Source organism: Hyla sarda, chromosome 4 (genome assembly GCF_029499605.1).
Source record: "Hyla sarda isolate aHylSar1 chromosome 4, aHylSar1.hap1, whole genome shotgun sequence".
Classification (NCBI taxonomy): domain Eukaryota; kingdom Metazoa; phylum Chordata; class Amphibia; order Anura; family Hylidae; genus Hyla; species Hyla sarda.
Window position 1 is genome coordinate 80,762,940 of NC_079192.1, and position 24,287 is coordinate 80,787,226.

The window sequence follows — 24,287 nt, forward strand, 5'->3', positions numbered from 1 at the left end:
AACCACGGCACCCGGTCAATCCAATCCACTTAAAAATGTATTGTGGCATAGCAATCACATAGCAGATGGTGTGAAACGCCTTCCCAACAAGCGCTGGTTTCACATCATGTGACGCAACAAGTGCATTGGATTGACAGAGTGCCATGGCTGTTCTACATTTTTAAATTACTTCTGTTTAAAAATCTGAATCCTTCCAGTACTGTTGTATACTACAGAGTAAGTTGTATTTCTTTCTGGAATTCTTTTGTGTCTGACCACAGTGCTCTCTGCTGACGCCTCTGTCCATGACAGGAACTGTCCAGAACAGGAGAAAATCCACATAGCAAACCTATCCTGCTCTGGACAGTTCCTGTCATGGACAGAGGTGTCAGCAGAGAGCACTGTGGTCAGACAGAGAAGAAATTCAAATAGAAAAGAACGTCCTCTGTATTATACAGCAGCTGATAAGTAGTGTAAGGATTAAGATTTTTATATAGAAGTAATTTACAAATCTGTTTAACTTTCTGCCACTAGTTGATTTAATAATTTTTTTTTCCAGTGGAGTACCCCTTTAAAGCCAATGACAAGAGAATCGGAAGATAAAAATCTTACAGCTTAAGGCGGTTATGAGGTTGGGAATTAAAAATGAATTAAAAAAACAGTCCTGCACAGGGCTCTAAAGTGAAACAAATAAAATAAATAGTCTAAAAGGCAAATTCAGTACAAGCCTTAGGCTAAGTTTCCACTTTTGGAATACTGCCACTGCAGTTTTTGAGCCAAAGTCAGAAGTGGATCCATAAGGGAGGAGAAGTATAAGTCCTTCCTCTATATTTCCCATTCCTTTTGAATACACTTCTGACTTTGGCTCAAAAACTGCAATGTCAGTACTCCAAAAACTGCCAGAAAAAAAAACAAGTGGAAACTTAGCCTTACAGTCCACCTTCCTAATCTAGTGGGATCTAGGTTGAGTAATAAGAGGTCAGCTTGAAAATGCAGATTACAATTCCTTTGTATGAGTATGAGCCAGAGGATGCGCTAAGGAAGCGTGAAACATATGTCGCTCGTCACGAACGCACCCGCTGTATGTACCCCGTGATTCCGTTGGAATAAAGCACAGAACAAATATTGTGGTGAGTGCAGCCTATTCTTTTCTCCAGCATTTGCATTGTGGAACTGTTTGCTATTCATAGGCTTCATTGCACCTCCACACCAGTGCTGCTATATTGCTAACATCACACCCTGCCATTGTTGTTCCGGGACTGTTTGGGATTTTACTGTTGTAGTGCCAGTTCTACCTTCTACTCTATTAATTTACAAATCTGTTTAACTTTCTTGCACCAGTTGATTTAAAAAAAAAAAATAATAATAATAATTCCACCGGAGTACTACTTTAAAGCGGATATGTCAGAAGTTTTGAGCTGTAGAAGTCTAGGTTCTGAAACCCCCACTGATCGGTGCAGCTATGCTTGTACGTTTCTGATCATCACTACTTGGGTCTTCGTGTAGAGCAGCACATGAAGTGTATGGATTCACATGCAGTCCCTAGTCTATAGCAGAGCTGAGAGGGGACTCGGAAATGAATGGGCACAGTGCATTGTTGAGCACTGCTGCTTTTTTATTTATAGTGATCAGTGGGGGTCTTATTGAATCCCCATTAATCAAAATTTTTTTTAAACTTTGTGAACTCTGTATTCACTACAACTCTCCTTGCAAAAAAAAAAAATAACTCCTATGACTACATGGATGACAAAATAAAAATCTGAATAATTGTTATGAACGAGCGCTAGTGAGAAGTGATTTCTGGAAAATCTCCATATTCTGTAATTGATCAGATGGTCATCGCAACAAATAGTTAAAGAAATCCAACCTCTGTGAAAAGATCTCTGCCTCATTCGGATCTAATGGCTTAATTCATCATCAGTGCGGCGGGGACAAATGACATGAGCGTTCCATTTCTTGTCATTTTCTAGAAGCACAGAGGTTAATGCCAATATCTGCGCACGATGCTGGCGAGGGTACCATGCCAGTCACAGGGGATTTGTGCACAAACATGTTGTCTCTATTAAGTGATGGGTTAACATCCTGACACATGAGCAGTCGTGACAACATAACAAGTCAGGACATCTCCCGTTCCCCTCTTCTCCTTCCTGTACGCTTTTTATTTATTGCATTTTAATTGTGACGCTTGCCATTTTAATATGCCGGAGACTCGTACTCCCTGCATTGAAAATGGCATAGATAAAATGGAGGGCACGGGTCAGCAGCTAGACAATGAATCAAATATTAACAGGGAATGACACAGAAAGGCTTCATTAAACCACATGTAATGAATGCAAGTATAGGAGGAGATATAATAGTATTTTTCCATTTATGTTCTTTTGTGCTTTTTAATTTTCAGTAAGAAGAATCCGGCTTCTTGTAACACTGGAAGGAGAATGTGATACTTATTAATGGAGTTTCCAATCTGTTTATTCTGCTCTAGGGATGACACATGGTCCCAACACATAGAGATAGTTATGCCATTGAGTGGCTATCGACTGAGTACCATTGGCTAGGGCCATAATTGGCTGCCATTGTGTTGAGACAATGTATCATCCTTTTAGCATGGAGTGGTACCAGGGAACCATTGGCATGGCATCAGAGGGAGTTTTAAACATGTTACATGGATTTGTTTCTCAAAGTGAGGTATGGGCTTCATGAGAAGGGGGCAGTATATTCCATATACAGTAACCTGTATCCTGTCCCCATTGAAATAAACATGCACGTTCAGCTGTTATAATAAGTTTACGGAGGATCCAGGGAAGGTTCAGCTGACATTTCTCTTAGGGGACTGATCTCCTTAAAGGGGTACTCCACTCCTCAGCTTTTGGAACTGTTCCGAACACTGGAGCCGGTGACATCATAGCCCCAACCCCTCATGATGTCACACCCCGCCCCCTCAATGCAAGTCTATGGGAGGGGGCGTGACAGCTGTCACGCCCCCTCCCATAGACATGTATTGAGGGGGCGGGGCGTGATGTCATTAGGGGGTGGGACTATAACATCACGAGCTCCCGGCATCGGCTCTAGCATTCGGAACAGTTTGTTCCAAATGCTGAGCAGTGAAGTACCCCTTTAAACAGGCATAGATTTATGTTTAAAGGGAACTCATCACTTTCATGCTCCCTAAACCACAAGTCATCAGGGTGGTCGCGGGCAGTTTCTCCCTATCCCACCAGCTTTGACTGATAGAGCTCTTCCTATACCCAAACAGGGAGAGATCCAACAAGACTTGTGGGGCAAGCAGAAGCCACCAGGGACCCCCAATGAATTGTTTTTCACTCAGTATGAAAGTGAGGACATGTTAAAGTATAAAGTAAAATCCATAAAATGTATGTATATAGATGAACACTTTTTGAGAAGCATAGACATGAAAGAACAGCAGTGACTAAGCAATCTGATCAATGTCTCTTTCTTTTCCTTCAGTTCTTCTGGGTTCTACTTGTCATCTTCCTCATTGAGTTTCTCCTGATTGTCATTGAACTGGTGTGTGAAACTGAGGTATGTTAGTTTCATAATAGGAAAAAAATATGAAATATAAATGTTATAATTGTTTGATACCAGCAGTATTATGCACAGATAAAGAACAGTGCAACAGCTGAAGACTCTTATCAGACTTTGTGCCAAGTTATTAAACTCATTGAATATATACCTAGAGCACAACCTTACTTTGCATAGATTATTATGTTTCATAGTATGAGGGGTCATGCACAGGGCTGTATTCATGGTTCTGACTTATCAATGGGCTCCTACTGTACACCATAAGCCTTTTATTACTGTTGGAGGCATATGGGGGTATACATCACATAGCATGCTCCATCAGATGTTGTGTGTACTGTAATAACTAAGACGCCACAAGATAAAGCTTATATGGCAACACACGGGAGCTGCCTGGCTCTGTTCTAAAAGGGGTACTCCACTGGCCAGTGTTCGGAAGTAAATGTTGCGAACGCTGTTTTCGCGCTGCGTGGTCTGCCACGCCCCTCGTGATGTCACGGTTATGCCCCCTCAATGCAAGTCTATGGGAGGGGGCATGACGGCCGTCACACCCCCTCCCATAGACGTGCATTGAGGGGGCGCGGCCGTGACATCGCAAGGAACATGGCCGACCCCCCGCAGCATGAAAACAGCGTTCGCAACATTTGCTTCCAAACACTGGCCAGTGGAGTTCCCCTTTAAGAGCTGTACAGATGCTGTCTGTATTAAATTACAACCACCTGTAAAAAGCTACTTAAAATGAGCACAGACAGAAGAGGTAGGGGGAAGAGAGGATCTCCGGGCACCTACATCCTGTGCTCCCTCCACATCTGTACCTGACTGTGTTCAGGGCAAGGGCCCTTCTGCTCCTCTTACTACACCTCTGCCGATAAGAACCGTATTTCCAGGACCAAATTGAAACTAGAGTGTTCAGTTGACTACATTCCCGGTTGTTGTGACTGCTGTATGGACCCTTAGATGCCGCCATATCCTGGCCATCTGAAACTGTATCAGGTTAAAGGGAACCAGTCATCACTTGCTACCTGAACCATGAGCCACCGAGATGGTCTCTAGTGGCTTTTACCTGCCCCACCAGCCTTGATTGATAGATCTCTTCTTGTACCAACACTGAGAGATCTACTATCAAGTCTGGAGGGGCAGGGAGAAGTTACCAGGAACCTTCTATACTCAGGGTTTGGACAGCATAAGGGTATTTTCTAACGTTAGAAAAATGTGCAGAATGTCCGTCTGGAAAATACTAACAGACATTCTGCACATTTACACAATCCGGTGGGCGCCAGGACTGCTCCGACGGCATAGACTCAGAATACCCAGAAAAAAATCTTTCTGCGGATGCCGGAATTGGGATTTCCACTATGTGCACAGTGCAGCAGGATACATAGTTAAATAGTTAGTATGGTCGAAAAAAGACATACGTCCATCAAGTTACCATTGAAATCAACATACCATTGAAATCCATGAGAAACTATTGCAGTGGAATGTCCGTGCGGAATATTCAGGCGAAATTTTGTAGGACATTCCGCTGCAGCAAATTTTTCAGGCGGAATTCCGCACGGACATTCCACCGTGTGAATGTACCCAAAAAATTATGCGTTCCCTTAAAAAGGTGCATTCGCACACCTACCCATACACCAGTTTAGGGTCAGTTTGCACATGCGTATTTTTGCTGCAGATCTGCTGCGGATTTGCTGTTGCACATTTTGCTGGCCATTGACTTCAATGGGCAGCAAAATCTGCTGAAGCAAATCTGCAGCAGATCTTCAGCAGAAAATATGCACATGTGAACTCACCCTTAAAGTTGTAAAATTTTGCAGGTGCAGATTTAAAGTTAAAAGGCAAATCTTTACAACTGTGGATCCACAATTGCAGATCTGCTACTTGAAAACCATTACTGGATACTGTATGTATAAATGCTTCTAAAGACCGAATTTTCAGGGAGCAATTTTTATAAGAGCCAGAGGTTGGATACAGATGACTGTATTTATGGGAACGTTTAGTTCCTAGAATTGTTCAACATCTTCCAAGATCAGTGTTTTCCAAACAGTGTGTCTCCAGCTGTTGCAAAACTACAAATTCTAGCAGGAAGGCTGTCCGAGCATGCTAGGAGTTGTAGTTTTGCAACAGCTGGAGACACACTGTTTGGAAATAGCTGCTCTATATAGACAGACAGCGAATAATAGGGGAAGTGATTATTTTGCTCACATATAGCGTACGTGTTACAAACATATCAGCTATCTGATGTTAATGGTGCATGATATATTTACCGGGAGCACAACATGTAACTTTTAATCTTCACATCATACTGTTGTAGAGATCATACCTCTGAGCTACAGATCAAATGAGACAAAATGAACATGTAACAGCTTTTCATATATTTTGCTGTCAGCAGTTACCAGGGTGTGAACGATATGGCGGGATTTATGGTTGTGCTATTTTTACAAAAGACTTGAGGGGTGAATTTCTCTTCTGTTAATAGAGGGTATGAATCACAAATCTGTCTTGGTATCATGACCAGTGTGTCCTGGGAGATTCCTAAACTCCTGCTTCAAGACAGTTTCACGCGTTGTACTTAGTATGGGGCGACGAAAGAGCGTCCGTAAGAGATTTGTCTAGTGACGGGAAAAGATAGAGGTAAGGGATCTAGAAATGTTATACAGACTAAAGTATGAGGATTCTATTTCATAGAAGAAGAGGAGGAGGCTCTGCTATGACTACTGGGGAGAGGGGAAGCCTTGCTGTGACCACTGGGAGAAGGAACGGGACAAGTTTATAGGGAATGTGTCAGGGTTCACCCATTATGGATTTTTGCGAGATCAACCACAAGTAGAACACAACCCACAGTGTAAAAGGGGTTGTCCAGAGCAGGTCAATCAGTGGTCTAGGCTCACAGTCCACTGAAGAAGGGTAAAGTCCAATTGGGAAAAATCCACAGCCAGGGAGGGGGGTGGGTTTCAGTCCACAGGCAATCACTTCACTTACGAGTTACTAGTGGGCAGCAAAATAATCAAATTCCAGCTCTGGGTCTGCAACTCTTCACTCCAGCAACAACCAAGGTCCACGGGATCTGCCTTTGTGTCCTCTTCTTCTGTTTTTTAGGTCCCTTGGGAGGTACAATTCCCTCATCCCCTACTTAAATGGATTCAGAGGAGTGCACATCAAAGTCCACAGGCAACAAGGCCTCAGCTGCAGCTCCTCTACTTTTCTCCAGGTTGTGTGGTATTGGTCTACCAGTTAGGTGTCGTGCTGACTCCTCTCCTGAGATGTTTATATATCAGTCCCAACAGATGACTACTTGCCCAGCCTCCGCTCAGCTCTGATATACCCTGGTGGTAGCCATCTTTGGGTCCCCCTCAGCTCTGGCAGTAGACAAAAGGATGTAAGCACCACATGCAGTGTCCCTGCCTTCAGCCCCTCAGTCCAGTCCTAGCAGGTGGTCATAAGGAGAGTTGGCATCCCTTCGATATGATTACCAATGCTTGTATAGAATAAACCCTTCTTTTATGTGCCTTTGTCTACAATCCTTTGATTACTTTATTACACATATTCGTATTCAATCACCCACTAGTGGTGACCTTGTCTTCATTCTGGGTACCGTATATATTGGGCAATTCAACGCACCACCGATGCAGAGCATAAGTGCACAATGTTTATGGATGAAACCTTCTGCAGAACCAGTCCAGTGTTTCATGAAAATCATCTTGAAATGGTCTCCCATCACAGGGGATAAGTAAGGGACACAGATGCGTCTATGGAGGATAGACCTGCCAAGAACAAAGGAAGGGTCATAGTTTTCTTTGTTTACTACCAAAAAGAAGGGGGAAAACCTTCCTGTGAGTAGTAAAGTAAAGGAGAATTGCCATGACTATTGGGGAGATAGGATTGTGATGTGACTACTTGAAGAAAAGGTTTTTGCTATAATTAGTAATGGAAGGAGAGGAGGATGGGAAGGATACCATGATTTTACTGTTGGGAAGAGGATATACTGTTGTGATGACAAAAGAGGGGGCATTGCTGCAACTGCTGGGAGATCAGTGCTGTGACTACTGTGGGTGCGCAGAAAATCTTATTACAATCTTAGCTGTCTGGACATCCTAGGAGTTGTAGTTTTGAAACAGCTGGAGGCATCCCAGTTGGAAAACACTCATCTAAGGTGACAAGAGCAGCTTAAAAAATTGTCTGGAGAAGATTATTGGACCCTTTTTTGGCAGTTTTTCAGGTATGATAAAGTAATCTGCCCCGACACCCCTGACAGACAGCTGATTTTCCAGGAAAACTGAGGCCCCCCCTAGAAATGGTTAGCCATTTCTATAATACAAGAACGATGTAAGTCCCCCACTGTAATAAAGTATATCTGGGTTCTGGCTCATAGAAGCTCCCATTCACACCCCACACCCCCCACAGCCCCACATTTATATGCTATTTCTTAAGACAGCCACATTAAAGGGGTTATCCGCCATAAGGTGATTTTAGTATGTACCTGTCAGTAATGGACATGCTTAGGAAGGATCTCTGCTTGTCTTGAGGGTAAATGGCTATGTTGAGTCCACTATGACGCTGCTGATTTATTTTTGTGAAATGGCGATTTCCTGTTGGAGTTCCCTCACTCCAACAAGTGAGGTCACTATTCTCCCTCCAACACATCAGCCACCCCACCCATTGAAACTCGCCTGGAACATTTCCATGCAGCCCTATGGAGAATAATCTTTCTTCCACTCAGCAGTGACTCCACCCATTGAAGAAGATAGTTTCCCTTTCAACACCTGACTAGTGATGTCACATAAGAATTGTAAGACCACCATAAAATACATCTGTAAAACAAAAAGAAAAACAGGCGCTCTCTTGTGAAGAACCAACGGAATCACAGGTGTGTGGGAGGGGAGGGAAAAAGTGAAGGCTCACCCTGCCAGGTTGTGTGCACTCCCACACAACCAAGATGTGCGTTTGATATAATGATCCCGGTCTGCAGCCTTCCCAGAAATAGCGGAGAGATATAAAGCGAACTTCGGAAGAGATGGGAATACCGGCGCTGACCAAGGAGAAGACAATAGAGCCAGGTGTGTAGCGAACAGATTTAATCCAATGCGACGCGTTTCACCGCGCTTGCGCGGTTTCATCAGGCATCATCATCAGGCCTGATGAAACCGCGCAAGCGCGGTGAAACGCGTTGCATTGGATTAAATCTGTTCGCTACACACCTGGCTCTATTGTCTTCTCCTTGGTCAGCGCCGGTATTCCCATCTCTTCCGAAGTTCGCTTTATATCTCTCCACCATAAAACACAGGTACAGACACTATATTATGAACTACACGAACACTACACTTTACAGCCCCCTTAGCATAGTCAAATAAACAAAAATTCCTGGATTACCACTTTAAAGAGGCATTTCGCTATATAGTAAAAAAAAAATAAAATGACAAGCTACCTTGGTTTCTGCTGAGAAGACTCAAGAAGCGTTGACGAGAGGGGGACCAAAAATAGCTGGAACGGGAACAACATAGCAACATTTATTCTTGATTTCATAGCCTTTTAATAGTAACAGGACACAAACTATAGATAATTCTCAGTAGGCATGGATTTATGAAGGGACTTAAAGGGGTTGTCCGCCTCTAATACATCTTATCCCCTATCCAAAGCATAGGGGATAAGATGTATGATCACAGGGGGTCCTGCTGCTGGGGATCGCTGCAATCTGTCATTCCGCGCCCACCTTTGTGAGCTCGCCGCAGTGCTGGATTCTCAGAGTGTGAAGCGTGATGACCACGGGGCCGGAGTATCGTGACGTCACAACTCCGCCCCCATGTGACATCACGCCCCGCCCCCTCAATGCAAGTCTATGGGAGTGGGCATTCTCCATAGGGCTGCATGGAAATGTCCCAGGTGTATAGGGTGGGGTGTCAAGTGTCATAGTGGACTCACGCCCCGGCCCCTCAATGCATAGACTTGCATTGAGGTGGCGGGGTCTTCCACCACACGGGGGCAGAGCCGTGACGTCACGATATTCCGGCCCTTTGGTCATCACGCTTCACACTCGGAGCTTCCAGCGCCGCAGAGACCTCACAAAGGTGGGTGTGTAATGACAGATTGTGGGGGTCCCCAGAGGCGGGACCCCCCACGATCATACATCTTATTCCCTATCTTTTGGATGTATGTACCTTAGTACTAGTATCTTAGTACCCCTTTAAGTACCCCTTTCCCTTCATATGATGCTTATTAACAAAATTTTGCATTGAAAGACATGTAAGTTCTGTCCGTGACCTCCTCACCTTCTTACGGAGAATCGTATCTTGCCCAAGCTAATGAGCACACTTTGCCAGAAGAAGAAACTCTTGTGAAAAATACAGACTCACGGTAAAATCATTAAATTTTAACTACAGAATAATAATAAATGTTAAACAAGCTAAAGAGCATGTTGGTATTCTTTAAAACTTGGCTTTCAATGGTCATTTAAGGATTCACTGTTGGTGCCAAACAGGACACTTGCCAAATAATTGACATGCATGTTTATTAAGTGTGTTATACCTTGTAATAGAGACAATGAGCTCACCTAGGAATGAGTAGCTTATCCAAGTGCCGTCCAGCACTGTAGAAAATCCATCATCTATCCTATGCATATGCCATAAGTGTCTAAGATGGGAATTCTCCTTTTAAAGGGTACATGTCGTTTAGACAATCTTCTGGCATGTCATAGTGTCCTTAAGCTTCTTCTCAGCTCCCTTTTGGAAAGCTGAATAAGTAGTATATAGATTTACTGAATGCCTATGAGACCTTCTGCAATGCCGCACACAGCACATTCTCTGCTTCCTGAGGATATCACAGTAGAAATGAAGGGGCACAACGCCCAGCAGAGGGCTTCTGCTCTTTTCGTTTTAATTATCGATGGGATTTTCGCTCCCGGACCCACACCAAACAACTTCTGACCTGTCACTATGACATGTCAAGTTTCTTAAATTGATACGTACAAAGTGGGTATAAAAATTCTACACACCCTCTCTAAATGCCAGGTTCTTGTGATGTTAAAGAACAAGACAAAGATATATCATGTCAGAATAGTTTTTCCATCTTTAATGTGACCTATAACGTGGACTTCAACACACTACAACCTGGTTGCATAAGTGTGCACACCCTTAAACTATTACTTTGTTGAAGCACCTTTTGAATTTGTTACAGCGGTCAGTCTTTTTTTTTTTTTTTTTTTTTGGAGTCTATTTGCGTGGCACATTTTGACTAGGCTATATTTGCCCACTCTTTGGAACACTGTTCCCAGTTGGTCAGACTGCGAGGACATGTCCTGTGCACAGCCCTCTTCAGATCATCCCACATATGTTTAATTGGATTTAGGTCTGGGCTCTGGCTGGGCCATTACAAATTGTCAATCTTCTGGTGAAGCCATGCAGTCATTGTAATGCTGAAAGATAGACCTACTTTATTTTCTAAAACACAAAGGTTTATGCCAAAATTCCCTAGTATTTACAACTGTTCCTAATTCCCTTCACCCTAACGAAGGCCCTGTTCCAGCTGAAGAAACACAGCCCCAAAGCATGATGCTTTACTGTGGGTATGGTGTTCTTTGGGTGATGTGCAGTGGTATTTTTGAGCCAAACATAACTTTTGGAATTATGGTCAAAAAGTTCAACCTTGGTTTCATGACACATTTTCCCACGTACTTTTGGGGGACTTTGTGTTCGTTTTTGAAAACTTCACCAGGCTTGGATGATTTTCTTTATAAGAATAGGTTACTGTTAGAGATGAGCGAACTTACAGTAAATTAGATTCGTCACAAACTTCTCCGCTCGGCAGTTGATGACTTTTCCTGCATTAATTAGTTCAGCTTTCCGGTGCTCCGGTGGGCTGGAAAAGGTGGATACAGTCCTAGGAGACTATTTCTTAGGACTGTATCCACCTTTTCCAGCCCACCGGAGCATCTGAAGGCTGAACTAATTTACGCAGGAAAAGTCATCAACTGCCGAGCCGAGAAGTTCGTGACGAATCGAATTTACTGTAAGTTCGCTCATCTCTAGTTACTGTCTTGCCACCCTACCCCATAGCCCATTCATATGAAGAATACAGGAGATTGTTGTCACATGTAACCCACAGCCAGTACTTGCCAGAACATTTAGTACAGGCGGGCTTGGGGGGGGGGGGGGGGGTCGACACGCCCCCTCATGACATCATGCCCTGCCCCTTTAATGTAAGTCTATGGGACGGGGCGTGACAGCTGCCACCCCCCACCCCTCCCATAGACTTGCATTAAGGAGGCAGGGTGTGACATCATGAGGGGCGGGACGGGACATCAAGAGGGGGCGTGGTGACCCTCCCACCCCCAAAGCCTGCACCAGCATTCGGAACTAAATGTTCTGAACGATAAGGAGTGGAGTGTCCCTTTTAATGTTTCAGAAAGCTTCTTGGAAGCCTTCCTGACCATTTTTCTTCTTAACTTTTCATACATTTTTGAGGGATGTCATATTTTTGGTAATGTCTCCGTTGTACCATATTTTCTCACTTGATGATGATGACTGTCTTCACTGGGTTCCATGGTATATCTGATGCTTTGGGAATTTTTTGTACCCTTCTCCTGACTAATATCTTTCAACAATGAGATCCCTCTGATCCTTTGGAAGCTCTTTGCAGACCATGGCTTTTGCTCTGAGATTAAAATAAGCAAATGTCAGGAAAATCCTACTAGAACAGTTGAACTTTATTTCCCCTAGCATTAGCAAAACTACAACTCCCAGCTTGTCCTCACTGACAGTAGCGGGACACAAGCTGACAGTGGGAGGATTTTTCCTCCAGCTGTGAGTCCTGCGCTCACATCTGTCAATCAAGGAAGTGTGTCCATGATACAGGTGATGATGCATGGACACAGCAGGACTAGTATGTGTCCAAGCGGGGGGGGGGGGGGGGGGGGTGAGTTGTTTAACTGGCTTTTTCAGTATGAAATACTGAAAATTTTCTAATTAAAGCAATTGCAAAATCTATTGGTTTTGCATGCTTTACAACATATGAAAAGTTTTTGTATCTGGTATTTAAAGGGGTATTGCCGTGAAAAGTAACTTATCCCCTATCCACAGGTTAGGGGATAAGTGTCAGATTGCAGGGTGGCCCCCTGCGATCTCTTGAATTGGCCCGGCTCTCTAAGAGGAGTGCATGCTTACGTCTGCACATGCTCCATTCATTCTATATGGGAGCACCAGATATGCCCAGGTATAGCAATTCTATGGATAGAGGATAATTTCTTTTTGCTTCAGTACCTCTTTAAAGGAGGTGTAGACTTTTTATATCCACTGTAGCTCCAGAGTATGAAATGAATAATTTGGTTGTTTTATCCCAATTTAAAGTATTAGGGGATTACCTAGTTTCTAGTAAACGGAAAGCCCTCAACTAGATTTTACAACATATACAGATGTGTGAAAATGTAATAGAAAGGCATATGCATTGGCTCTGTGACTCAGTACACCAGGACCAGCTGTTAAAGTGTTAACAACTTGCATACGCTTCCATCTAACTAATTGCAAATAAGCATCAAAAGGAGAAGTTAAAAAAAACAAAAAAACTATTGTGGTTTTCTTTCTCCCAGATGGTGATGTATGGTTTGCAGAAAAAGGTATTAAAGTTACTGGATGTGTTAGCGTGATTTATGGGTATGGTGGGGATTCGCATTAATTACGGCTCGTACAATGAATTACACATTGTGTTATGACTGTCCATAATGAATGTATTCTGCTCTTGCTTGGATGTGGTGGTTTCGAGATTATTTCTTTGGAGCCCTTGTTTGCTCCCTCTCGCCTCCTGCTGGAGACATTTGTTTGGGGCATATAAGACAAGAGCAAGACAAGAGCCTTCAGAATTTTTTATTTTTTTTTGCAGTCCATAACAGAAGATGGACTACTCCTTTAATCCCTCCTCAGGTAGCTGTAAATCTGTGTATTTTAGATGTAATATACCTCGCTTGTATTTTTTGTGCTGCACAGTCTTCCCTGCTGGTTTCTGTTAATCATTTTTTTCCAAACTGTGTGCCTCGAGCTGTTGCAAAACTACAACTCCCAGCATGCCTGGACAGCCAAAGGCTGTCCGGGCATGTTGGGAGTTGTAGTTTTGCAACAGATGGAGACACACACAGTTTGGAAAACTCTGCTGTTAGTGCACTTTGCTCTTTATAGGATTGCTGCGTGGTGTGCTAAAGGGCTGCACTGTTCCAATCCAGTAACTCTTTGCTGCCCCCTCCTGGCCCATTATATTGTTCCTCTGAAGTGCTAGATGAGAACCTGCAGCAGCATCTCCCTCCCCTTTTTTTCCATCTTCTATTGGACTGAGGAGGTTTCTGAACAGTTACCGAAAGCCTGCATGCAAGTAAAGGGAAACTACAGACAAAAGGTGTCGAAAATGTGGCTTATAATATTTTACAAAGTTTCATAAGCTGTTAGACTCAGAACAGGTACACATTTGGTACACTGTGGGTGGAATTTATCAATTTTTAACCTTCTGTGGCATAAAAAAAGAATTCAGGAGTTTTGCCTTGTACAGAGCACAGTGCCAGCAGCTAGATAGGACCAGGCACTTATGAACTGTTAATAACTATTAGACATTGTTGCATCTTTGCATATTTCATTGTTTAAATTTTTCTTATTTTTTTTATCTTCCTATTTTCCTTTTTTAAATATAGGCATTCGGATTCAATGCCTATATCCCTTTGCTGTGTGCCATTAATAACATTAAAGGGGTACTCCAGGGAAGTGTATGTATATATGTGTGTGTGTATGTGTATGTGTGTGTATATATATATATATATATATATATATATATATATATATATATGTATGTGTGTGTGTGTTACGGTGCACGCTTAGGCCAGACACGCTGGCCATGAGCGCTCTCTTCCCATATCTGCATCTGCCGGTGCGGCTGGGATTCACATCACGGGATGCGCCTGCTTGCAAGTCCCGGCCAGTCACTCACCTCACCTCCGCTCCCTCCTGTCTCCTCACAACGCCGACGCACGTGCCCCCGTCCCCTAGCGTGCGTCGCGCCAGTGCTCTAAAATTTAAAGGGCCAGTGCTCCCTTAATTAGTACTTGGATCTGCACCTTCCTTTTAAGTTTCTGCACCTCCCCCCACTCACTGCCGGATCTTTGTTGCCTTGTGCTTGAGAGAAAGCGTTCCTTTGCCTTGCCTTTTCGTGTTCCTGACATGAGCTTGCTCCTTTGCCGCCTGCCTATTGACTTCCTGCTACATTCTAGACTACGCTCCTGTGCTGCCCTGACCTACTGCTATCCAGACCACAAGTTGCTGTATCCCTCCTGTGCCTCGAACCTCCTCACCCACCTGTGTGGTCAAGTTATGCCAGGGGTAGCGACCTGGGTGCCGCCTGCTACAAGTCCATCCCACTTTGTGGTGGGCTCTTGTGAAAACCAGCAGCACCCTGGCACGGCCCAAATTATCTGCCACAGAGGTCCAGTGGATCCACTGCTACCGTCTTTGTTCCAGCCTACTGTCGTGAGTCTTACAATACATATATATATTATACATACATACATACATATATGCAATAAAGCTCTAAAGCCACCACACTCCCTGTACTTCCTGGATATATTCCCTGTAAACCATCCTGCCTAATATGCCAGGGTCCTGTGGCCTCTGTTGTCTTCTCTGGCTGCTTGATATTCTTTGCCATCCTTCCCTCCCCGTGCCTACATCTCCCAGCAATGATTGCATCTCTGCTCTGCCAGGTCACTCTCTGAGAGCAGCCCCCACCCTTCTGCTTTGAGCAGCAGAGAGATTCAGTGTGTTGTTGGCTGAGGCTGCACACAATTCCCAGTTCTCAGCACTAAAAAGAGCATGAGTGCAGGGGAGAAACCACATGGTCTTTGTCTATCAGAAGGGTTGGGGCTGCTTTCAGATAGGGATTTGGATACAGACAGAAAAAAAAAAAAAAACAGAATTGTCCCACACAAAACGAGTCATACGGTCAGCCAAGCATTGTCCCATCATTAGGTGTGGTGAAGGTAATTCCTTTATAGTATGAGTACTTACAGACAAGGAGGTATACCTTGCATATTTTCCTTAAATGTATGACTTTTTTTTTTTTTTTGTTAACTTTGAATCAAGACTCTTTCCTCACACCAGTGATACTCTGGGCTGGGTCTTAAATAATCCATTCTTGGTATCCAGATTGGCTGGTGCAATGAACATTTTGCAGTTCTCAGCAAAGCAGGCTCTCTCCCTGAAGGACAGAATAAAAATAGCTGGGCTGTGCTGTAAACTAATGAATAATAAAAGCAGTCGATTTCAGAACATGTCATAGTCTTAAGCCTGCGGGTGAATGACAGGTGGTTTGGGCTCAGTTACTGTACCTTGACCTCCTGAGATAGATAAAGCTTATACAGTGGCCAGGGCTTAGATTTAAAGGGAATCTGTTCACTGTAACTAGCGTTCCAAATTGCTGACACTGTTAGATAGCTGTTAGGACAGGGAGACACTTGGTACATTTCATACACAGTGGGGCAAAAAATATTTAGTCAGCCACCAATTGTGCAAGTTCTCCTGTAATTTTCATCATAAGTACGCTTCAACTTTGAGAGACAGAATAGGGGGGAAATAATACAGGAAATCACATTGTAGGATTTCTAATGAATTAATTGGTAAATTCCGCAGTAAAATAAGTATTTGGTCACCTACAAACAAGCAAGATTTCTGGCTCTCACAGACCTGTAACTTCTTCTTTAACAGTTTTCTCTGTCCTCCACTCGTTACCTGTATTAATGGCACCTGTTTGAACTTGTTATCAGTATAAAAGACACCACTCCAAACTCCACTATGGCCAAGACCAAAGAGCTGTCGAAGGATACCAGAAACAAAATTGTAGACCTGCACCAGGCTGGGAAGACTGAATCTGCGATAGGCAAGCAGCTTGGTGTGAAGAAATAAACTGTGTGAGCAATTATTAGAAAATGGAAGACATACAAGACCACTGATAATATCCCTCGATCTGGGGCTCCACGCAAGATCTCACCCCGTGGTGTCAAAATGATCACAAGAACGGTGAGCAAAAATCCCAGAACCACACAGAGGATCTAGTGAATGACCTGCAGAGAGCTTGGACCAAAGTAGCAAAGGCTACCATCAGTAACACACTACGTCGCCAGAGACTAAAATCAGGCAGTGCCAGACGTGTCCCTCTGCTTAAGCCAGTACATTTCCGGGCCCGTTTGAAGTTTGCTAGTGAGCATTTGGATGATCCAGAAGAGTATTGGGAGAATGTCATATGGTCAGATGAAACCAAAGTAGAACTTTTTGGTAAAAACTCAACTCGCCTTGTTTGGAGGAGAAAGAATGCTGAGTTGCATCCAAAGAACACCATACCTACTGTGAAGCATGAGGGGTGGAAACATCATGCTTTGGGGCTGTTTTTCAGCAAAGGGACCAGGAGGGCTGATCCGTGTAAAGGAAAGAATGAATGGGGCCATGTATCGTGAGATTTTGAGTGAAAACCTCCTTACCATCAGCAAGGGTATTGAAGATGAAACGTGGCTGGGTCTTTCAGCATGACAATTATCCCAAACACACTGCCCAGGCAACGAAGGATGTGGCTTTGTAAGAAGCATTTCAAGGTTCTGGAGTGGCCTAGCCAGTCTCCAGATCTCAACCCAATAGAAAACCTTTTGAGGGAGTTGAAAGACCGTGTTGCCCAGCGACAGCCCCAAAACATCACTGCTCTAGAGGAGATCTGCATGGAGGAATGGGCCAAAATACCAGCAACAGTGTGTGAAAACCTTGTGAAGACTTACAGAAAACAAAGGGTATATAGCATTGCCAACAAAGGGTATATAGCAAAGTATTGAGATTAACTTTTGTTATTGGCCAAATACTTATTTTCCACCATCATTTGCAAATAAGTTCTTTAAAAATCAGACAATGGCCCTTATTTACTAAGAATGGAGTGTAGGTTTCTTTGTGGGTTTTAATTCCCTACAATTTATTTTCCACGGTATTTACTAAGGTTTCCCTACATTTTCCACTTTCCCTACACTTTGCTTTTTTTTTTACACATGCTCTGATCTGTAGGGTTTTCCTCAGCTCAAATCCACCACATTTTATGTGGAAACCTTAGTAAATATGTTGGGTTTTTGTGAAAATGTCAGGAACATGCCCCTTTTCAGAGACCACGCCCCTTTTCCCAAAATGGAAAGTTAGTTGGGGTTTTTTCAATTCTGGCGCAGATTCTGGCGCAGACAGAATTTGTGGCGCAGATTCTGGCGCAAACAGAATTTCTGGCGCAATGCGACAGAATCTGGCACACAACCCGACAAAACATGTCGAGTTTGCAATAGTAAATGAGGCCCAATGTGTTCTATGGATTTTTTTTTTATGTCTTATTGTTGAGGTATACCTATGATGAAAATTCTCAAAAGATTCTCAAATCTTTTTAAGTGGGAGAACTTGCACAATTGGTGGCTGACTAAATACTTTTTTTGCCCCACTGTATCAATCTGTGTTTCCATAACATAGAAATAAAGCTTTTTTTATTCTCTGGTGCTGTAACATCAGCGCTCCAGCCAGACACACTGGCCGTGAATGCTCTCCTCTCATGTCCTCGCTTCCGGCGGGGCTGGGATTCGCATAACTCTCCTCCCTGGTCTTCCGTGTTCTCAGTCCTGGCCAGTACGCCCTAATTGGTGTCTACACCTTTTCCTTCCCTATAAGTGTGTGCACCTCCCCCTGCCTTGTACCGGATCTTTGTTGCTAAAGTTAAAGCTCTGTGTTCCTGTTTATCAGTGTTCCTGATCCTTGTTCCGTGACCTGACCCTGCTACTGTACCGCCTGTCCTGACCTTCAGCTATCCTGACCATGTCTTGTCTTTTTAATCTGTACTCCGCTTCATCCCAGCAACCGGTGTGGACCAGTCGTGCCAGGGGTAGCGATCTGGGTGCCACAGCAAGACCATCTCACTTTGTGGCCGGCTCTGGTGAAAACCAGTGGCACCTTAGACTCCGCTCCCTGGCAAGGCTCATGTCATCATCCACACAGGCCCAGAGGATCCACCACCTGCCATGACCCTTACAGGTGCGAAGTGTCAAAGAGGTTTTCTCAAGCCCCCGAAGTGCTGAGAGCTGGAACACCTCTTCACTCCACCTTCCATCTCTCTCTAGTTGATTGACAGCCGGAAGGCCAGCCCTGTATCCAAATCTTGGACCTGTAAACAGGAACAAGATTTGCAAACAGGGCTCTGCTTCCAACTGACTGTCAATAAAACAGGGGTTGGAGGGGAGCGAGGAGACATTCCATCACTTCAGGAGTGTGGGAACGTGAATTGCTTCTGACCTTTTTCACTTTAATGTAGTAATGTGTTACATCTTTAGACTATGACATCACATTATGATAGTTTGGGGGTTTGGGTTTCTGATGATTCCTGAAAATGAAGATTTAGATCCTACATAATTGAACTGAATTTTTTTCATGTAAAAGCCATGTCACCAATCCAATAACTCCCCCTTATGTTGTTTCTCTGAAGTACAAAACGAGAATCTGCCGCTGCATCTCTTTCCTCCTTTTATTTCCTGCATTCTTTTGGACAGTGGAGGTTTCTGAACAGTTATAGAAAGCCTGCATGCAAAGAAAGGGGGTCTACCAACTAGTATAAAGTGTGGATGTTGGGACTTTCTTCTTATATACAGGCTATATTACAAAGTTTCATGTTTTCGCATGCTTTGACTTTTTATGAAGGATGTAAATATTTCTTAATAATCCACTACATATAAATTAATTTCTTTATATTTTTACAGTTGAAGAAGTTTGCACATGCGAATATACTGGTTGGAATGAAACATTACTATGATGACTTGGATTTTAAGAACATTATGGATTTTGTACAAGAAAAGGTTTGTACATACAACCAGATACTGTCACAGTCACCGTCACCAGTTCTTATTGTACATATAAGTCTCTGTTCAGATCTGCATTGAAGGCTCCATTGTAAATTCTGACATATTTGACAGGAAGGACAGGGCATCATGCAGCGCTATTCTTTCAGTCAAAATGGACACCACAATGGAACCCAACAGAGCTTATATTAAGTTACTTGTGTTTGTCAGGCGCAGATAGTGTCCTTCATTTAGCTCTGCCATTCAATCCTTTTTGATTGTCTTCTCCTGTAACTTAGAAAGGGGTTATTCAACCTTTTTAAAAGAATAGGCCATCAGTATCAGATTGGTGGATGTCTCGCACCTTGTGGGTCCCTTGGCAATTGCAGAACAAGCAGCTGTAAGGGTGGGCTTACACTTGATTTATGTCGTCCGTCACTGATAGCCACTTTTCAAAAGGGATGCCACATTTATTGTGCCATACTGAAGTGGGCACTATTCATTTCAACGGCCTGAATGAAGTCACTAGGTGACTGTGTAGTGGTGGCATCAAGGTTACTGAAGCTCAGCTCCTGTTTAATTGAATGGACCCTGAGCTGCAGTACCCAGGAAGATTTTCTGGGGTGCCAGATGTTGTAAAGCCCCAACCTGCCCCGATCAGCCATTGATGACCTATTCTAAGGATAGGCCATCAATTGTATCCATTATACAATGGAAAATGTAAGCAGAGTCAGCTCACCATTCAGATGGATGTCTATGCACATATTGGAGAGTAGCTTGTGGAAGCACGGGAAAGGCTTGGGCCGGATCTCAGGTAGATACTAGGTAGAAACAAACAGTGATTCCAGCTCCCATAAAAATTCAATCTTTAATTAATTCATAAAAAAAAAGTATCCAAAAAAGTGCATTAAAAAAGCCAAATGAAACTCCGACGCATTTCGATATAATAATAAACCTTAACCATAGCCAATCATAATCCATGTATGGCCTATGCAAGGTGCCCTGAATCATTAATTTATAGAAAAAGCCAGCTGTAAATAGTGATTTCCTGATAATGTATTCCTAGCATGCGTCTGTATCCAAGATATCCATTCTACATGTCACAAGGTTGTGGTTCTTATATTAATATTGCTTGCTATGGCATTTCATGCTAGTTATTTAAATATGCGGCTAGGTCTATCAATCTGGCTACATGAGACCATGGCTTTTGTTGTGTGACATTCTATAATTAAAGCATGATATATGCTGTGGATAAAAATAACAAGGAATAGAATGTCTAATATTACAACGTATAGCAAAGTAGAGCAAACTGGATGTGTGATTTCTGGGGGTGAATTCTGTAGAATGTTAAATGAATGACGTGCCTCGTGGAAAACATTGCAAAACTGATTTGCGGTGTCAGTGTATGCGTAGAAAGTAGCGGAGATAGGAAGACAGGAACATCCTAATCACATCATTGAGCGTGCCTCTGTAGTTTTTCACATATAAATCACTGCGCAGAATTCATTTACCATTTGATCCAGTGAATTTCCCAAAGGTACGCTGTATACATTACTCATCCGCATAAACAGTGGGGGACTGTAATAGATTACATCTTACTTTGCTGAAGGAATAAGAAAATAGCTGAAGATTATGCCTCAAACTGGTTGGACCATGGAAAGCATGAAATGGGAACGGGCTACCTCTGCACTTTGAACCATGATCTACTCTGAAACGTTGCATAAAATCAGAGAAACAATAGTTTTAAAAAGTAGCTAGGAACAAAGAATAAAGGAGGCCAGCTTCTTCCCTCCCCGATGGGCTTGATTTTCAGACCTTTGTATGTATAGGCAGAGACCTGTCAATTAAGCATAGTAGGTGTCATGAAGCTAGCAGAGAGTCTCCACTCTGATATATCTTAAAATTTTGATATCTCTGAAATTGTTGCTTATTGTAAAGAGGGAGCCTATGTCTGCTTCTTGCTGTCAGTGCTTTGACAGACGTCTTCTAAATCCCCATTCAAGTAAAACACATTTGGTAGGACTTAAAGGGGTTATCCAGGAAAAAAAACTTATTTCTTTATATCAACTGGCTCCAGAAAGTTAAGCAAATTTGTAAATTACTTTTTTTTCTTCTTTTTATCTTTAGAGAAAAATTCCATTATAAGTTGTTAGAATATATATGATATTCTTAAACACACTTAAGAATGACTGGTAGTAAATTGACACAAGTTTTCTTTGCCAATTTTGCATCTGGAGTTTGTTAAAGCTTACTATAAAATAAGGAATAGAAATTGAATAGAAATTGAAATAGGAATCTGATTTACTACCTGTTGTCTGAGTACTCTGTGTGTAACCCTACTTTGAGATTTACCACTCCACTCTGTTTTAAAGGGGTACTCCGGTGGAAAACCTTTTTTTTTTTTTTTTTTATCTTTTTTAATCTTTTTTTTAAATCTTAATCCTTCCAGTACTTATTAGCTGCTGAATACTACATAGGAAGTTATTTTCTTTTATAAACACAGTGCTCTCTGCTGATATCTGTCCATTTTAGCAATTGACCAGAGCAGCATATGTTTGCTATGGGGATTTTCTCCTACTCTGGACAGTTCTTAAAATGGACAGAGATGTCAGCAGAGAGCTCTGTGTTCCGAAAAGAATTTCCTCTGTAGTATTCAGCAGCTAATAAGTACTGGAAGGATTAAGATTTTTTAATAGAAGTAATTTACAAATCTTTTTAACTTTCTGGCAAAAAAAATTCCACCGGAGTACCCCTTTAATTGAGGAAAAAAATGCTGGAAAACCCAATTTGTTTCCAACTGTTATGTAACAAAAGCATAGATGGATAATAGTTGTCAAAGGCCTTTATTAAAAACTCCATATGCATAACGCGTGCTTTTTAGCAAGATGTAGTGTTCCTTTTTGTGGAGTCTTTATAGTAAGTCACTGAGCACTCAGTGAATTTATTCTGTCTTAACTTTAATAGGCAAGTGATGTAGCAATCTGAATATTTGCATTTTATTGATGTCATTCTTGATAAACATTATAGTCATCACAAACGTCTGAAGTCTTATCCCTCAGTTCATGTTTAAAGGACACATACATACATATATTTTTTTAGTCCAGCAAGAAACAAAGTCAATTCGGCACTGCCGCATACTCTACAACAGTGCAACAATTTACACTGCTTATAACCTCACCGCAGCAACGCTGTACATTCTGTGGTGCTCCATCAAGATATGCAGATAAGAAGAATGATAGATGGCACTCACTTGGTCTCAGCTTCAAGGCTTTATTAGATATCTATTAGATAGTCAGGTTGCCAATATAGTGGCCACTGTCTGTGTTGGCGACCTGATTTTCTAATAAAGCCTTGAAGCTGAGATCAAGTGAGTGTCATCTATTATTATTCTTATCTGCATACATTTTGGTAGCCCTCTAACAATGTTACAATAAAACAAGGAGAGAATAAAGCTTGAGTGGGAATGTCAACAGTTGGTAATACATGACTCATAACTTGGTTGTCTGGGCCATAATCTCTTTGGCACAGCCTAGACTGCGGAAAAAAGTTAAGATAATCCCAGTTTTTCACCCTTTGTCCAACTTAAAGGGAACCTCTCTTTACTTTCATGCTGCCTCACACACTAGTCTAGGGGTAGTCCTCTGTAGCCTTTCACTGTCTTGCTGGCCTTGTTTGGGAGATCTCTCCTGGTTTGGGTTTAGGGAAAGATCTATCAACCATGGCCGGCGGATCAAGGAGAAGCAACCAGGGACCATCCCAATGACTTGGGTTCAGGCAGCATGAAAACAATGACAAGTTCTCTTTAACAGAGATTTCTGCAATTCCTAGGTTAAAGCTCCCAGAATAGTCTACCGGGCTATTGACAGCTTATGTAGACAGGACCAATGTTCTGGTCTGCAAATGCTGTAATGGAACACTCACCAACTATGTACCATTTATAATACTGGTGCCTTTTTATTTGGCAGAGTGACCTTTGGGCCCCCCCACAGGCCCTGGCTCAGGTGCAGCTGCCTTTGTACTTCTTGTATGTACAATTCTGATAACAAGACAACAACAGAACTGAAATAAGTATCCAAGAATCATGGAGGGCAGACATTGACAAAGGAAAAGGGTTAGAGGCAAGCTAAAGGCGGGCATAGCCTGGCCTTTCCATAAACATGGAACATACACATTGACACATTCGAAAGTTTGTTGCCCCTCTGGAGAAGTGTGGCATACGCTACCGCCAAACAGCTCTGGTGGTGGCTTATCTTTACCAGAACAATAGGGTTGGGAGTTAAAATTAGACATGTCTAACATCATCTGTCAGGGGAGAGTCATAAGGCTCCTGTACACTTTAGACAGTCAGCCGAACCCACAGAAGTCTGCACATTAGTCCGTGTTTCGTCTATAGTGTATGGGCACCTTAAAGCTCAGGCAAGCAAATGCCTCATCCAAAGGTAAGACTAATGATGTAAATTACAATAATCATGTTATGGTACTTGTATGGGAAGTTGACCATTCAGCTAAACACTTAATTTTCCCTTATCGCCATTCAGTCATACTGGGAACTGAGTCAGTATACAAGGTTAAGTCTCTGAGGATTAGTGTAATTTTTTTTCTGAAATAAATGCACTTTTAGCATGTGAACCATTATTGTATAACATAAGTTAATGTAAGGATGGCAGGTCCACTTAAACAAGAAATGGTATGTTGGTATTTCAGATCCCTAAATACCATCTCTGCTGATATTTGTATAAAATTCCGGCACGTGCTTGTTTTAGTCCATAAAAAATGCAATAATGTACTTGATGCCATCGCCTTCCATAGGGAAAAGGCCATTAATGTGATTACCTATATGGTCCATTTACAGTGGAGAAAGCCATTACTCTATTGCGTTGATGAGATTTGTGCATCGTAATACCGCTCCTATTTATTA

At 42.6% G+C, this 24,287-nt stretch overlaps 1 protein-coding gene across 1 annotated transcript in view; it reads left to right on the plus strand.

Annotated features, from left to right (window-relative positions):
* The window catches only part of LOC130368141 (tetraspanin-15-like), a 173,661-nt gene that overhangs the window by 115,812 nt on the left and 33,562 nt on the right, over positions 1–24,287 (plus strand). Inside the window, exons 3-4 of the mRNA XM_056571489.1 lie at positions 3,445–3,519; positions 19,292–19,387. Of these exons, the coding sequence (XP_056427464.1) occupies positions 3,445–3,519; positions 19,292–19,387 (171 nt within the window). The remainder of the gene's footprint in view (positions 1–3,444; positions 3,520–19,291; positions 19,388–24,287) is intronic.